Source organism: Phacochoerus africanus, chromosome 1, assembly GCF_016906955.1.
Source record: "Phacochoerus africanus isolate WHEZ1 chromosome 1, ROS_Pafr_v1, whole genome shotgun sequence".
NCBI lineage: Eukaryota > Metazoa > Chordata > Mammalia > Artiodactyla > Suidae > Phacochoerus > Phacochoerus africanus.
Genome location: NC_062544.1, coordinates 220768582 through 220786445, shown reverse-complemented (window position 1 = coordinate 220786445; position 17864 = coordinate 220768582). Strand labels below are relative to the sequence as shown.

Genomic DNA, 17864 nt, shown 5'->3' with positions numbered 1-17864 from the left:
TAGTATGGAAAAGCAAAAAGGAATGGGAACCAATAGAAAGGATTTCCTTTAAGACTGCAATTAACTCAGGGTTAGGTAAACCTTGCTAATGACATAACAGTTATCTTCAGGTATCAAGATCCAGTGGGCACTGGGCAACATAAGACTAGTGCTTGGGAGAGAGAGAACTGAAGACAAAAACTTTAGACCTTTTATTTTTTTAAACCTCTTTAGAATGCTCAAGACACTCTGAAGCATACAGACTGGACTGTGTGCTATTTCAGAGCAGTGATCACCTCTTATTTTTATGTTCCTTAATACTTAGTTCAGTTCCTAGTACACAGGAGACTCTCAGCAAAATGTTACAGAGTGGGAAGAGTAAGAAAGGAAACAGAGCTGCATGGCCTGTTAATGGCAGAGCCTAGGTCTCTTTATTCTCCCCTGTACCATAATGTAAAGACAACCTCCAACCATCGTGCATAGGATACCCTAAAAAGATCAGGTAAGAAATAAAAATAAACTGGACTGTGGGGAGTACTGCTTTACAGGGTCATAGAAAGAGAGGGGTTTTTTTTTTTTTTTTGGTCTTTTTAGGACCGCACCCACAGCATATTAAAGTTCCCAGGCTAGGGGTTGAATTGGAGCTGCTGCTGAGGGCCTAGGTGACAACCTCAGCAATGTGGGATCCGAGCCGAATCTGCGACCTACACCACAGCTCAAGGCAACTCCAGATCTTTAATCCACTCACTGAGAGGCCAGCAATCAAATCTGCATCCTCATGGACACTAGTTGGGTTCATTACCGCTGAGCCATAAGGGGAACTCCCAACAACATTTTTGGTGGTGGTGGGGCACCCTTGGCATATGGAGATTCCCAGGCTAGGGGTTGAATCAGAGCTACAGGTGCTGACCTATACCACAGCCACAGCAATGCTGGATCTAAGCCGGGCTGCAACCTACACCACAGCTCATGGCAAGGCCAGATCCTTAACCCACTGAACAAGGACAGGAATCAAACCAGCAACCTCATGGTTACTAGTCAGATTGGTTTCCACTGCGCCACAATGGAAACTCCGCAACAACATTTTAAATACATCTATCACTCTTAGCAGCAGTTCAAAAAAAAGTGCAATCTTCAATAAATTTTATCTCTATAAAATACACAACAGAAGATAGTCACTACAATAGCTGAGCTGAACAAATTTTGAGCAATAAATGAAATCTGAAGCAAAGAGAAACTATTAAAAAAATCATTTTCATGTATTTTATTTATTTATTTATTTTTTGGTCTTTTTGCCTTTTCTAGGGCCGCTCCCACGGCATATGGAAGTTCCCAGGAGAGGGGTCTAATCGGAGCCTTGGCCGTAGCCACAGGCCTACGCCAGAGCCACAGCAACACAGGATCTGAGCCATGTCTGAGACCTACACCACAGCTCACGGCAACGCCAGATCCTTAACCCACTGAGCAAGGCCAGGGATCGAACCTGCAACCTCATGGTTTCTAGTCGGATTCGTTAACCACTGCACACAACGGAAACTCCTCATTTTCATGTATTGACAGTAACAAAATAAATGAAATATTGAAGTTCTTACCTTAAATCTCTTGTCCTGCAATACTTTCTTGATGGCAACCAGTTCTCCTGAATCACAAAGCTTGGCTTGATACACCACACCAAATGACCCATTTCCAATCACTTTAGTGTCTGTATAGCTGACTTCTTGTGGCCTGTCTGGACCCTGCCCAGGAGTTGCCACCACTGTGGTCACCTTGCTGCCATCCTTGTCTCCTAAAAGAAAGAAGGGATAGAAAAATGAGAATTGCAAAGAATTAAACAGAGAAAACTGTCTATTACACCAAGTAAACTATATTCCTTACTATAAATTATTTTTAAGTTCTCATCTTAGTTTATCACATAGAATTACTTCAACTCCTTGTTTCAATTATAAGTAATAATTTAACCACTATTTATCTAGTCTTTCTATAGACCAGGCACATTGCTTAGTTTAATATACATGGTTTCATTTAATGAAAACCCCATAAAGTAGACAGTACTGTTCCTATAAAAGCATAAAAAGAATGTTAAATTGTCCAGTCAAAAGTTGAATGATGGACCCACCAAAGAATCCTTATCTGTACTCTAAAGGCCCTAATTTTTTCTTCAAGGCTTTCTTATTTTACTTGAAAATAAGATATGTACTACTGAAAACATCTAAATATGCTGAATCTATTCAGGCCACTCTGCCTTTAGAAATGTAAGGCTTTGAGCTTTTGCTTCTCCATATATTATTTATCTTTAAGAAAACTGATATCTCTCCAAGAAAGGTCAGATAGGTAAAAGAAATAAGGGAATGTTAGTTTGAGGATAAGAGATGCAAAACCTAAAAGAAAAATGAAATCCATTCTGAGCTGAACCTCATTCATAACTAGCTCACCAGCTCTGGATCTCCGCCCACTCATGGTCTTCTCTTTACCTCTTCTGCCTTCCCTCCTCACCAGTAACAATCTGAAGACTCTCTTCAATCAGCCCAAGAGCCACCTCCTTAATTTGGCACAGTTCACAATCATCTTGTTCTCTGAATCCTTAAACTATTGTAAACCATTCTATACTACCTAGCACCTAATTTTAAAAAGCTTTCAATTAGTCTTTTAGTGGTTTCAGAATACACAGATTCTAGCGACTACAGCCTTTATGAAGCAGCCATTATGACTTGTGCGTCTTCTCTCTTTCCTGACAAATCTAAAATCAATTCTCAGTACAATGTGTCTTTAGGCTCACTGGCTAAACTATACTTTTTTTTCTCTTCTATGCCTCTATTATAGTAATTTTATTTTTAAAATGTTAAATGAATTCACACTAACCTCATAAAAAGAAAACTAATATTTAAGCCTAGACATCGAACCAAAATTATGAAATGTGTTTATCTGTAGCTCATATTAAAAAAAGAAAAAATATAACAAACTAATTCTTCAATGGTTTGAGTTTCCAACCTACCAAATATAAGACTGCCAGATAAATGAATATCCAAATGTTAGGGGCATGTTGTAAACAATATTTTTATAACCATTTAAGTTTACAGAGGTATTAATATAGACAAAAGCCAAAAAGAAGTATCTGTAATTGATGAACTTTCTTGCTTATAAGGTAGTCTTCATGACAGATAAAAAAGCAACAAATATCAGAGAGATGGGTGGATTACAGGCAGTCTATACTATATTACCATATCAGATAGATGGGTGGATTATAGGCAGTCTATACTATATTACTACCAGCTATCTTAAACACGTCTTTAGTTTTAAGATGAAACTCCCAAACAGATATGACTTAGCACAATTCCAACATCACCTGTAGAAAGAATAAATCAAATCTTGTCAACACAATCATTTTTATTTCCAAAACTATTACATACACTTTAAATGCACACAAACCCCAGCACAAGCTTTCACGTATAAAGCCATTCCCAAAGCTTTCAAATGTTCCCTTCACATCTCACTACGTAGTAAAATAAATCTTAAACATATTTGCCAAAAACCCAGGCTAATCTAATCTGAGTTTTAAATTATCATGCCTCACTCCCCCAAAAATATTTCATATAACTTTCATTTGTGACATTAACTACAACTTTTGAGTATAAATCTTACTATGTTTTCTTCTTAATTTGTAAAATAAACTTATCTTTACTTGTATTATAGCACTCCTAAAGACAGAATCAGTATTTTTAATTTAAACTCTAAAAAGATTAGATTCCAGAAAGATTAAAATCTAAAGTATTGAATATATTTGTCAAAGAAAATAAAAAGCAGAAGTGATTTCAAACAGTTTGACTCTTCCCTAGATCATCCAAGTCAAAACCATATCAAACACACGTGTTTGTGTGTATATACATATATATATATATATATACACACACATATATTTCAAGAACTATGAATTAATAATTCCAATTCCACTGAACAAGTTGCTTGAAAAATCTCACAGGTCTAATTCACAAAATAAAGCACCATCATTTTTAAATTATATTAACAGACAGTAAGAACAACTGTTGCACTCCATAATTTTAGTTGAAAAGAAAAACCATCTGGGGTATAAAAAATTGTGCTCTTCTACTGTATAACTGTATTTCAATAAAGAAAACAGTAGCTACAGCTTTATACTTGCTCCCATAAGAGAATTTTAGCAATATAAGCATGTGTAATGATTTTCCCCAATTGCTTCCTCAGACTGTATTTCTAAAAAACCTTCATATTTCAGGAAAAAAAAATACTTTTTACGGCTTAGAAACAGCTATGAAAGATATCCATCAAAAACCTGGGATTTAGTGTCTCTTCAACTTTAACCATTAAGCCTGTGAATGTCTATCCCAACATAAATAAGGTATAAACAAGGTAATTCCACAAAAGTATTAAAAGTAGAGTAGAAAAATAAACAGGTCCTGCAGACGCTATAGCCTAGAGAGAGACTCTTGAGACCTCAATTTTAAACTGTGATGGGATATGGGCAAAGACCAATCTTTTCACTCTCTTGCAGATCTACTAAAAACAATAACAAAACCCTACTTACTATCTTAACAGAAATTCAAACGTTCATTCTCTTTCAAGCAGTTAGAAAAACTGCTAAGACTATACTCTTTACTAGTAGAAAATTCTGGGTATATAAGGAACAATGGTTCTCAGGCTTTCTGCCTCAAGCATCCTGGAATTTTGATTCAAAAATCATCAAGCTCTTCAGACTTTCCATCAGAGATCTGAAATAGCATAGCTGTAAAGAATGATAAGATAACACTGGAGGTGAGTTGACATAAGCATTAATAGTGCACGGGACAGTGAGCAGCTAGTGTGCCAAGGAAAAGCGTGTCACCATTTGGCCCTGCAATATGCTGACTCAGCAATAAAAAACCAGCTGTATAAAATTTCACTGTACAAAGAACTTTCTGATTCCTTGTTTCATCTACTCTAATACTTAAAATAAATGGGACATATTTATTATGCTTACTATGTAAATAAGAAAAATAAGAGAGACTAAACTGTCCAATATAATAAAGCTTTAAGTAGCAAAAACTCTTCACTCGCCTCATGCTGCCTCTGCTATATTTTACACCCCACTGCAGCTCAAGGAACAACTTCATATACCAAAGAAACAGATAATGTTTCTGAAGATATAATGTAAAAAGAATAGCTCCAGGAGTTCCCATCGTGGCGCAGCAGAAACGAATCTGACTAGGAACCATGAGGTTGCGGGTTCAATCCCTGGCCTCACTCAGTGGGTTAAGGATCTGGCGTTGCCATGAGCTGTGGTGTAGGTTGCAGACACAGCTAGGATCCCACATTGCTGTGGCTCTGGCGTAGACTGGCAGCAATAGTTCCAATTAGACCCCTAGCCTGGGAACCTCCATATGCTGCAGGTGTGGCCCTAAAAAGGACAAAACAAAACAAACAAACAAACAAAAAAGAATAGCTCCAGAGTAATAAAGGAGAACAAATGAGTAATCTTTGGCAGTTTTCTTTTTCAGTTCTCAATTATTCATTTATTAATAGCTAAAGAGCTATTTCCAAAAATATTTTGGCAATACTAGATTGTGAAACTTATTCCAAAGCAAAAGCACATGAAAAACAAAAATGTAAAATAATTAATTCTGTGATGTTCAAACAACTTAACTTTTGCTACCTAGACACTGGATAACTCTGGATCTTAACAGAGTAGCATTTTAAACACTGCTACCAAGAAACTAAAATCCTCATGAAAAGCTAGAATTCACAACAAATGTTCCTCATTTAAAAAAAAAAAAAAAAAAAGGTTACCACTTTGCCCAATATTAAACTTCCCAAAATGCACAACAAAATTCATCTCTAAAAAATGCCACTGTCAGGAGCAATAATAGCAAAGCAGAGGGAACAGCTCAGTTCCAGGTCCTTTCTCTGGCCAGAGGACTCCTAGGATCCACTATTACAATTAATAGCAGTATTATCACTCAGGTGGTATGAATTTCCTATTATAGCTAGAACAAAGAATTAAATTCCCTACTCTTTACCACAATGGATAAATCCTAAATATACAAACCACAAAAGACTCCTTAGATGTTATGCAACAGCAGAAGAACCACTTTCCATTGTAAGCTGTTAAATATAGAATACAATTTTACAAAAGCCTTAGGCATATCTCAAAATGATATGTGCAGCCTAGTTCTCAATCTCTCAAACACAGGTTCATACCTGTAAGCAACACCTTGCAGATTCACTTTTTTAAGTTTTCTGAGGTCACTCCACAGAACAATTCACTCTGAGATGAACAAATGTTACAGGGTAACAGGAATCACATCCAAATTGTGGACAGTGCATCCAAAACCTAAAAAGCCACTTCAGCCATATGTAAATATTTAGGAGGTATCTGACACGACAATCTAATTTTATTTTATTTTATTTATTTATTTATTTATTTAATTTTTTGGCTTCACCCACGACATATGGAAGTTCTCAGGCCAGGGATCAAACCGCATCACAGCAGCGACCCAAATGCTGCAGTGACAACACCAGATCCTTAACCCACTGAGCCAGAAGGGAACTCCCTGAAAATCTAATTTTGTTGTTAATATTCAGAGCTGAGAAAAAGCAACAACTGGGACATTTTTTAACTAGGAGGCTTTTAGAGATGGTCATAAATCATACTACTAGAATAAACAGAACAAAGTCAGCAATGACTGTCTCTATAAAACTTTCCTTTACCTTAAGAATAACACTGTCCTGAATGAAGTTTTTAACCTAACTGTAGGATTAGTAGGAACATTAGCTCTGCCTCTTGTTTCTTACAAAGAGAAATAATAGCTGTTTTTTTTATGGATGTTCAACAATATGACAAACACTCTTTTGAAAAATAGCACTATATAAAGTACTCAAAAGAACCAAAGGAACCTTATTTCCAGATATGGTTAAGATAGTCTGAAAAGGAAACAATGACCATACCAACTTTCCAGGTTTTTTAATTGTTTTTTGTCTTTTTAGGGCCATGGCATATGGAGGTTCCTAGGCTAGGGGTTGAATTGGAATAGCAGCTGCCGGCCTACACCACAGCTCAGGCAATGCTGAACAGGGCCAGGGATTTATCCTGCATCCTCATGGATACTAGTCAGATTCGTGTCCACTGAGTCATGACGCAAACGCTCCAGGTTTTTAAATTAAAGTTCAAACAACTCTTAATCTTAAGTAAATGGAGGAACTTCTAATAAAGCAAGATGTTCTCCCCAAAATAAACCCAACAGCTTAGAAACATGAAAACAACATAGAAATTAATAAGCAAAAGAAATAAAAGGAACTGAAGTCCACAGTAAATCTGACAAATTCTAAAATAAACTTATCGTCATGAAACTGGGGTTCCACTCTATGATGCAGAAGCTTTAGCCAGAGTACAACTGCTCACATACCTTGAAGCAAAACTACGAAGTGAGAAGAGGAATGACAACTAAGCAGCTGAATCAAGTGAATTCAACCCTAATGGTCAACAGTGTAAAAATTTTAGGCCAATTTTTATGTTAAATTTGCTGTGAAAAAAATTTTTCTAGCAGGGCCTTTTTCCTTATACATGATTCATCTCCACATGAATCTATCTAAATAACAGGAAAAACAAAACACCACAATTACTAAATTTCCTTTGGGGATACGAAGAGTAAACAAAAGGAGAGTCAGGGAAAACAAAATGGACAGATGTCATATATGAGCTGGCTTTTGGAGATGTTTTCCTGTACATCACTTCTGGAAATGAAAGGAAAACATAGGATGACAAAGGATAAAAATGAGACAGAAAAGACTCAAAAGTCCTTGACTGTACAATAATACCACACTTTCAATCACAGGAAGATACCATGCCAATGGGATTAATGGGCATCAATTCTGAAGAACTATAAAATTCCTCCTTAAAAAAAAAAAAGTCAAATTTTTGTCCTTAGAGAGAGGCACAATGGTGTTAATATGGGCTCTAAAGTCAGGCCAAGGTTAGAATTACATATCCTACCACTTAATATCTATAAAATGTATATAGCTGCTATGTTATAGTGTTGTTGTGATGATTAAATAACATAGGTTAAGCAGTTGTGTTCTGTTTTGTTTTTTAAGTGCCTGGCATATAGTGAGTGCTCAATAAATTACAGTTTCTCTGAACTCTGAATTATTGGCAGTGGCAATAGAAAAAAAAAATTATTATTCTGTTCTGCTATGCTCTTTCACCAACTGGTACATGCCCTAGTACAATTCTTATCATGATGTTCTGTAATTATTAAGAGGCTGAGCCCCTCATCTGATTAGAGCTCTTAGAAAAGATAGACATTATCTAAATTACTTACATTTCCCTAGGGCTTATTATTATTAGCCCAGGGTTCAGCACAAGGTAGGTGCTCAGCAAATATTTGCTCTTGAATTTATATAAAAATCACTCAAGCAGAATTGTTAGGATTTGGGAACTAACTACTTCCTGCTAAACATTAAGCAGTGCTTTTACTTCTTTTGCTTGCCATTGATCAGATACAAATCCCCAGGGATAAGGTATATAGAAGCCTTACAAATAATAAGACAGAATAGAGGGGTTACCCAAAAAATTGCAACAACCAGCCAAAACAAATAATTTGCCACAAGTGTATTTATTTAAATGTAGGAGAATTACTTTGCTTCATAACCCTTTTCCAAATAATTCTGGTTTTTTGAGAGCATCAATATGTAGCAATGGATAACAACTCAGGACATCTCTGAGGTCTGAAGTTCAAGTTACATCAATACATACATAAGTATATTCCTTGAGTACCATATTAGAGTTTGCATGTACCACTGACAGTCGACTTAAAGAGCCACTTGAGAGAGCTTACTACAAGTGAAGATTCTAGAATTTCACCCCTAAAAAGGTTCACGAGATCTGCAATAGGGCTCAGGAAACTGCATTTTTAATAAGTAACCCCCAAATGTTTTTGAATGTAGTTCCAACTACCGTACTTTGAGAAAGAACCGTAACACCATTTAATTCCTATAACTTTGTGATGTACTTATAATAATCACTTACCAAATGGGAGAAACTAAGATGTCTGCAAGGTTTATTGGTAATTTGCCCAAAGTAATCCCTTCAATAAAGTGTACCCACAAGATTCAGACCTACTGATTTACTGTAAAATCTGTACCCTACTACACTACTTTGCTTAAGACCATGCCATGAAAATAACACAGAGGAGTCAAGGTCCTAATATCAACTTTCTCTTTTCAGCAAAACCAAATATTTCAAAAAAAAATTTTGTCTTTTTGCCGTTTCCTGGACCGCTCCCGCGGCATGTGGAGGTTCCCAGGCTAGGGGTCGGATCAGAGCTGTAGCCACCAGCCTAACAGCCACAGCAACGCGGGATCCGAGCTGCGTCTGTGACCTACACCACAGCTCACGGCAACACCTATTCTTAACCCACTGAGCAAGGCCAGGGATCGAACCCACAACCTCATGGTTCCTAGTCGGATTTGTTAACCACTGAGCCACGACAGGAACTCCTATATTTCAAATATTTTACAGAAGGTTCTGATGCAAGCATCTACTAGATACCAAAAGTCTTACTTCAAAATATTTATACTCCTTTTGAATCAATTTTAACTGACTCAATTTTTTTTTTTTTCGCTATTTCTTGGGCCGCTCCCACGGCATATGGAGGTCCCCAGGCTAGGGGTTGAATTGGAGCTGCAGCCACCAGCCTACACCAGAGCCACAGCAACGCTGGATCCGAGCCGCGTCTGCAACCTACACCACAGCTCACGGCAACGCCAGATCATTAACCCACTGAGCAAGGGCAGGGACCGAACCCGCAACCTCATGGTTCCTAGTCGGATTCGTTAACCACTGCGCCACGACGGGAACTCCTGACTCCAACCAAAACCCAAAATTAACCGTGCTAACTTTCAACAGCCTGAACTTAAACATTATTTCACTCATGAACCATGAACTGGAATCAAGCACATCCCCCTTTTTTCTAACTCAAGTGAACTGAAATAAAAATCAAACCAAACCCCAAATGAATAAATATTTTACTTTGTCTTAAGCTCTCACTTGAAACAATATCAAGATGTATTTTAGAAACAGGTTTACTTCCCATGAAAGTCTAAAAGGCTTGCAACATATGTGAAAAGAGCTTTCTTTTCCTTTTAGGAATTAACATTATAATCTTTAAGTCTTAAACATTCTTATCTGATTTACAAGCGGCCCAATTTGAGGCAAGGAAAGAGTAGACAATAACTTTTTTCTTAATGAGGACATTTACCATATTACCAAATACATGAGTGGAAAGACTAAATGGTAAACATTTAGATTAAAGAAACAAATAATTACCTCAAAAAACACAATGACCCACTGATCCAGGGCTCACATTTCTGGCAACTTCAATCTTGAGCAGCCATGAAACCAGAAGGACAAAAAATAGCTCTCACAAACTTGACAATTTAGTCTTAGTGAGTATAATATGAAATCAGCACTCCACAATTTTTTTAAATGGATTTCTCTTGGCCTGACACAATCCCCTTGATCTTCAATATTACCTTCTGACAAATTCAAATCTCCACAACGGAAAAAGCTCATTCACAGTTTTGCTTTCCTCTGAACTATGCACCAAAGTTATCTTCACCCCTAAATTCAAACTGCTTTTCCTACAGCACAGGATACAAATCTGTATACATTTTAAATGGAGGTTATTAACCTAAATTTTTGTTATGTTTCACACAGGAGTGGAAGGGAGAGGAGAAGGATAGAATCTGTTTTTTTTTCCCAGAAGACTTATATGTTAGGCTGGTCCTATATGTTTTTTAAACCACAATTTAACAACTAATATCCAGTCAATGAGGATAAGGATCACATGTTTATTACATGATTACTGTACAACCCATTTTACACCAATGTGCATAGGCTATAAAATACTGGCTCAATTATAAGTGAACAAATTCCTAGAGAATTCCAATACACTTTGGAAACTGCTACAAGTCTTAAAGTCACTAAAAGAAGTAATAACTCCTCCTCTAAAATGATACAAGACCCTGTAATCTCTCAAAAGGATTGAGTCACTCAGTAGACTGAAAAGAAAATGCAAAGACAAAATTCAGTGATTTGACAATTTTCCCTGGGACCAACCCTCATCACCACACATCATCACCAACATTTCCATAGAGGACTTTAGAGTTTACAAATATGTTTAGACCCACTGCCTCACTTTATCCAGGCAACAGTCTTATAAGGGAGATAAAACCAATAGTGAACTGTAAAACTGAAACTTAAAAGATAAGCAAAACTGCTGAAGGTTATACGGTAATACTGAAAACTACAACCCAGACCATCCAATTTCCAAGTTTAGTACACTTTATGATGCCTATAAAAATGGAAGCAAGCCAAGCTATTTATTCCTATTCCAAAGTAAATCCATAAAAATAACTCAGCCAAAAGAACTGCACATTTTAAATAAGCATCCTCACATGTTTTAATATAAACTGCAAAAATACTTTTAATAAAAAATTGCTTCATTTTGCCAGCGTTATAAGGTTACCTGAGAGACAAATCATCTAAAACGAAGAGAATTCTTCTGAGGAAAATCAAATTGTTGAACTGATAGGAAACATTTAAGCACTTGAACAAAGCAATAATCCACTGGTAACAACAGCTGTTACTTCTGCAGGAACTGAAGGAACACTTCTTGTGTTTCATTTTCTGTTTTTGTTTTTTCCCCGAGGGGGGCAGGGTGCCTGGTTTATTCTAAACAAGAAGCCTACTGGAGATGTAAAAGACAGAGAATGATTTTTCTAACCAAGAAACCAAAAAGAATATGAACACAATCTCTCTACAATACACAGTTTTAGGAATCTCCTGCTGATGTGGATGAGCTACAATATTTTACTTTCCATAAATTTTAAAACAACAGCATATTTGCTTAATAATAGTAATTTATTTTTTTTAAATATTCCAAATGTATATAGTATTTGGGTGGTAGCTGCTGTCCCACATCATGAAAAATCCACTCTGAAATATGTGCATATATAAATGCATTGTTCCTCATTTCCAGTTCTAAACTGCTTCCAAAAATACTCTGCACCAGTTACTGACCAACTCAGGGAGGTCTAACCCAACATACTTTCTTATTATCACCATCTCTCTCCCCTCAAAGGAATCATTCACATCGTTAAGCTCTCCCCTGACTCCTTTAAACATGCATTATTCTTATGTCAATTAAATCCACCTCAGAGGACAGCTATCCTATGTTACTCCACCTTCTGTGGCTGCCCCACCCCCCAAATCTTAGTTACCAGAAGAAACTTTTTCTTTCTTTTCCCTATCACTTGTTTCCACTAGAGAGCTAAAAAATCCACCTTAACCACAGCTGGTGAGCAAAAGGATACTAATTCTGTTCTTATACCAGTATCAAGAGAAAGTAAAGCCAGGAACAGAGAAGCCAATGCCCTCAACCTATCAAACTCCTAAAAGTACACAGAAAGATCTCCCAGCCTCTCACAAACTCCATCTATCTCCCTCAAATTTAATCCCTTTACAAATCCAGTAGTACTAACAACATTCAGAAGAGTTTTTCAAAGCTAATTTTTAAGGGGGTTTTAGTTTTACTTACTATTCAATAATAATATAAAATAATGTAGAAAATATTATTATTCTGTATTATTTTTCACTGTAGTATGTAGATACCTGAACTAATTATGGCTTGGGCTTTGGGAGAACAGCCTAGGAAACCTAAGTATTTTTATTTTACATATTTACAAACTTTCATAGGGAAACTGTTGTCCTAAGTTCCAAAACAACTGATGAACTTTTAGAACATGGTCTGCTTACAGGCTATACAATCTGGGGGGAAAATAAACTGTATAATCTGAAGGGAAAATAAACTTAAAATATTACAGTTTAACTAAAATAGAAATGAGATAGTGTACCTTCTAAGAGCTTTGCAAGAATCTCTTTAACTATGAAAAATAAAATAATCAGGTAATAAGAGTTCTGTCAAATCCAATTCTGCAGGGAATACCACACACCTTCAAATAGGAATTAATTTTTAGTGTATATTTATAACTACATAAGTAATGATGTTATAGTTAATAAAGACTATAAGGAAAAAAATAACATTGTCCCAACTGATTCTAATTATATGGAATCAAATCCATATAAAAATATCAATTTTTATATTTGTCCCTTTTTTCCTTCCTCTAATACTTAACACTCTTCCCACAAAAATGGACTTTAGAGAACTTAATAATGCCATTCAAATAAGGCAAGTCACAGGTCCATCTCTCCATGGAGAAAGAGTACTGACAGATCAACTGGGCCAATTCACAAAGCAGAGTCCACTTTGCATTTCTCCCCACAAACCTCTGCAATAAGAGAAGCTAACTGGGCTCTGTTAAATAAAGACCACTGGAATGACACAGTCCTACACTCACAGTGGGACTATAATAAGACTTGGCTCCAATTGCCACTGCCTAAGAAGTATGGCTGATCCTCTTGCTAATGGTCACAGAAGAGCATGCTGGGATCCCCACATGCCAGAGTAGAGTAATTCCCACACTGCCATGCCAACTCATAACTTATAATGTAAGAAGCCTAAGAAGACTTAAAGGTAGGGAATACTTTCTCTTGGAAAAGAGCTCTAATTCTTGGGAGAGACCTTCCTTCCGAACCCTGCCTTTTCAGACGGTCTTTGTCACCTCCTACTGTTACTTACTTGATCCAATAATAAACCAGAACAGGACTAGCATAAGTCAGCTAACGGTAACAGCTGGCTAAGGTCCTTTTTATACCATACCGCCAGTCTGCAGACGCATTGGAATACATACGCTAACATCAGTGGAAACGTGAGTTCCAGTTAAAGTGAAAGCAAGAGAGAAATTCAATCCTACACTTCAAATACTTATATTTTGATAAATTATCTGTGTATGGCTTTATAAAGTATTAATTCTCACATGTTTATGCAATGTACATCCTTTTTATTTTGTAAGTATTCTCTCATATTAATGGCACACAGTAGGCTAACTGAAAGAAAGTTTCAAAAATCTTGAGAGCAGAAAAAGAAGAGACAGCAGAATTTTTGGTTCAAATACACTGTCACTGACTAATCATACGCTTGATAAGCATTAACAGTGTACTAAACATATATTGTGGTAAGAACTGGGGTCCCCAAAAATGAATAAGATAAACAAGGCCCCTTCCTTCGTGGAGCTTTCTAAAAATTATTTATTTATTTATTAATGAAATCTGGACTCAGTATTTATTCAAAATCTGGGTTCAGTATTTTCCATAACATAGTAGAGTCAGGTACATTATCAATACCCCACTTAATTTTAACAATCCTTTGAAGTGCATGAAATTACTTTCACCTCACAGATGAGAAAACTGAGACTCCAAGAAGTTAAGGGACTTATTGGACATCATAAACTATTAAAAGGAGCCGCATTAAAACAGCTATTCTGCAAACTATTGCTCTTGGAATGGATTTACAACGAGATCCTGCTGTGTAGCATTGAGAACTATGTCTAGATACTTACATCACAACACAACAATGGGAGGAAAAAGTATGTATACATGTAGGTGTAACTTGGTCCCCATGCTGTACAGCAGGGGGAAAAAAAAAAAAAAACAGGAGTTCCCGTCGTAGCGCAGTGGTTAACGAATCCAACTAGGAACCATCAGGTTGTGGGTTCGATCGCTGGCCTTGCTCAATGGGTTAACGATCCGGCGTTGCCGTGAGCTGTGGTGTAGGTTGCAGACTCGGCTCAGATCCTGCGTTGCTGTGGCTCTGGCGTAGGCTGGTGGCTACGGCTCCGATTTGACCCCTAGCCTGGGAACCTCCATATGCCGAGGGAGTGGCCCAAGAAATAGCAAAAAAAAAAAAAAAAAAAAAACAAAAAAAACAAAACAGCTATTCTAACTCCAAGTGATAGGTCTATTACAAATATAGCAATCTACTTCTAAAAAAAGGCAAAATAGGAAAAGGTACCCCTGGATGCCCAGATTATGAAATTAACTAGAAATAAAATTGCAAAAATCTTTAAAAAAAACACTCTAGTGTAAATATATACACATAACAGACTAAGACAGTACTCAAGACTTTTCTGAGTTAATTCCCTCCAAGACTGCATCCAGCACAGCCCCCCAGTTTGTGTACATTCATGCTTCACAGACAAAATACACTTTTGAAAAAGTTAGTTATAAAATAAATTATCTGTAGAGTCATCATACTTTCTCACCAGTTTCCATTACAAAAAAATGAAACTATGTACCCACAGAAGAGCTCAACAATAGATAAAGTTTAAAGCTTCAGAGATCTGATTTGGTAAATAGTCCTGTGCTATATCATCTTATAGATCAATAAGGTCTGAACTATTACTCTTAAAATGTCCCTTTAAATCTTAAGAAGAAATATACTTCTCCTATATTTGAGACACCCATACACACAATCCACAGTCATGTATCTTTGTCCCAGGTACTTGCATTACCCAAAAATGAGCAAATAAACATTAAGGCAGAAAAGAACAAACGTTCCAAACAATCTAGGTACCATGAAAATTACAGAAAAAATGGTGGACCTCAGAGGCCAGTAACAACAGCAGGTGAACTTGCCAGTTTCAATAATCCATCTATCAAAGCAAAGGAAGCAACACCTTCCTGCAATAAACTGTGTCCCAAGTAGATAATAGGACCCATAACTTACAAATGTCCTTCGAAAACTGAAATGTTTGATTCCGAATTCTTTTAAAAAGAGAGTATTTTAGTTGGGTCATTCTACTTTTGGGTAGGACAAATATTCCAGATAATCTAGCCAACAACATAAATGGACTCCAGAAATTAGCCCAGCACTGACACCTCAAGTTTTCCTTTAACAATAAATTTTCCACATTCGTATTTCCCAGAGAGTATAATTTATACTTATGTCCAACATGTATGTGAATACACATACACAAAGTCTAATTAACCATTAATTTTCTAATTTTTTAAATTAATTTTCAACTATGAATAGTGTTGCTTCAGTAAGAGTTAATACACACAATTAATACCCTCTCCCCTCTCTTCTCTAAAAACTTCCCTCTCCTACTAGGCTGAGCACTTGAACATATCCATCCAAGTACTTATTTCTTCCTAGACTAGACAGTGAAAAATCAACTATAAATAGAAAATTCCTTGCTTTCATGGACCTAGAACCTAGTGAGCAAAGCAAAGATTATTTATAAAATTAACTGTCCAGTTATACAGTAACTCAGGTAAGGGTATATAAAAGAGAACTTAAGAGGATGCAATAAAGCCCATAATGGTGGATCTAGAATTAATTATGATTGGATCACCTAGAGAAAGTGATATACTTTGGTTGAAAAAGAGTGAAAACGGGAAGGGGGCAGTGGAATAGGAAAAGAAAAGGCATGTTAAAAGAAAGGCATTAAAGGAGTTCAGGAAAACATGAGCATTAAAAAAGAGGGTAGTCAGTTGCAAAAGACAATATACTGTATGATCCTGTTTATATGCAATGTCCAGAACAGGCAAATCTATGGAGGCATAAGGTACATTAGTGGCTGCCTAGGGCTGGGGAGGGAGATGGGGAGGAGATAGGGAATGACTGGTAATGGGTTAGAGATTTCTTTGGTGGATGAGGAAAATATCCCAAAATTAGTCTATCACCTAAGACTATGGTGAGAGTTGCATAACCCTGTAAATACACCAGAAATAACTGGGTTGTATTATTTAAATGAGTGAACTTTACGGCATGAAAATACATACTCCCTAAAAGTGGAGCCATATGAAGCCCAAGGCATTATGGCTAAATCACCGTGAGAAAAAAAGAATGGAGAGAAGGAGGGCCAGGAGCTATATTATTATGCAGTTTTGTAGACCATTTTAAGATCAACAAACTTCTGATCTGATACCTCAGTATCCATTCACTACAACTAAAAACAGATCCACTTACTTGAAGAACAGATCCACCATCTCACCCACACTTGCTTTACAGCAAAATCAGATAAATAATTTGACTCTTTTAGCTATTAGATTTTTTCTCTCTCTCTTTTTTGGCCACACCTGCAGGATACGTAAGTTCCCAGGGATCAAATCCAAGCCAAAGCTGCCACCACATATGCAGCAATTCCAGATCCTAAACCCACTGCACTGGGCCAGGTATCAACCCCAGGCTGCCTCAGAGACAACACCAGATCTTTAACCCAATACACCACGGCAGGAACTCCCTCTTAGATATTTTAAATGAAACTGATATCACTGAGAAATGCTTTCTAATTAAGCAGATTATTTATAAAATTAGACCCATCTTTGTATGGTATATTTAGAAAAACAATGACCATTAGTGAAAATAAAACACCTGCATTACTCTAATTAAAAAATTTTTTTTTTCTGTCTTTTTTTGTTGTTGTTGTTGTTGCTATTTCTTGGGCCACTCCCGCGGCATATGGAGGTTCCCAGGCTAGGGGTTGAATCGGAGCTGTAGCCACCGGCCTACGCCAGAGCCACAGCAACGCGGGATCCGAGCCGCGTCTGCAACCTACACCACAGCTCACGGCAACGCCAGATCGTTAACCCACTGAGCAAGGGCAGGGACCGAACCCGCAACCTCATGGTTCCTAGTCGGATTCGTTAACCACTGCGCCAAGACGGAACTCCCTCTAATTAAATTTTTATCATCTAGGTTGAGAAAGTGAAATGAATTGGTAACACCACTATTTCTCCTTCAGGGAAAAAAATGATTTTCTTAATAATCAAAAAGACCATCAGTAACCAAACAATAAGAGAAATAAAACTACATAAGAGGGGAGGCCAAGTAACGAAACAGAAAATACTGAGGTCCCAAGCAGTAAGTCATGGCTCCTAACACTGCTCATACTTCTAAAAGCAATTCTGAAGGAAA

At 36.9% G+C, this 17864-nt stretch overlaps 1 protein-coding gene across 3 annotated transcripts in view; it reads right to left on the bottom strand.

Moving 5' to 3' along the window:
• Positions 1-17864, bottom strand: part of GSK3B (glycogen synthase kinase 3 beta) — a 227803-nt gene that overhangs the window by 145663 nt on the left and 64276 nt on the right. For all 3 annotated transcript variants that reach the window (XM_047791405.1, XM_047791390.1, XM_047791399.1), the window contains exon 2: positions 1572-1765. In XM_047791405.1, coding sequence (XP_047647361.1) covers positions 1572-1765 — 194 coding nt within the window. The remainder of the gene's footprint in view (positions 1-1571; positions 1766-17864) is intronic.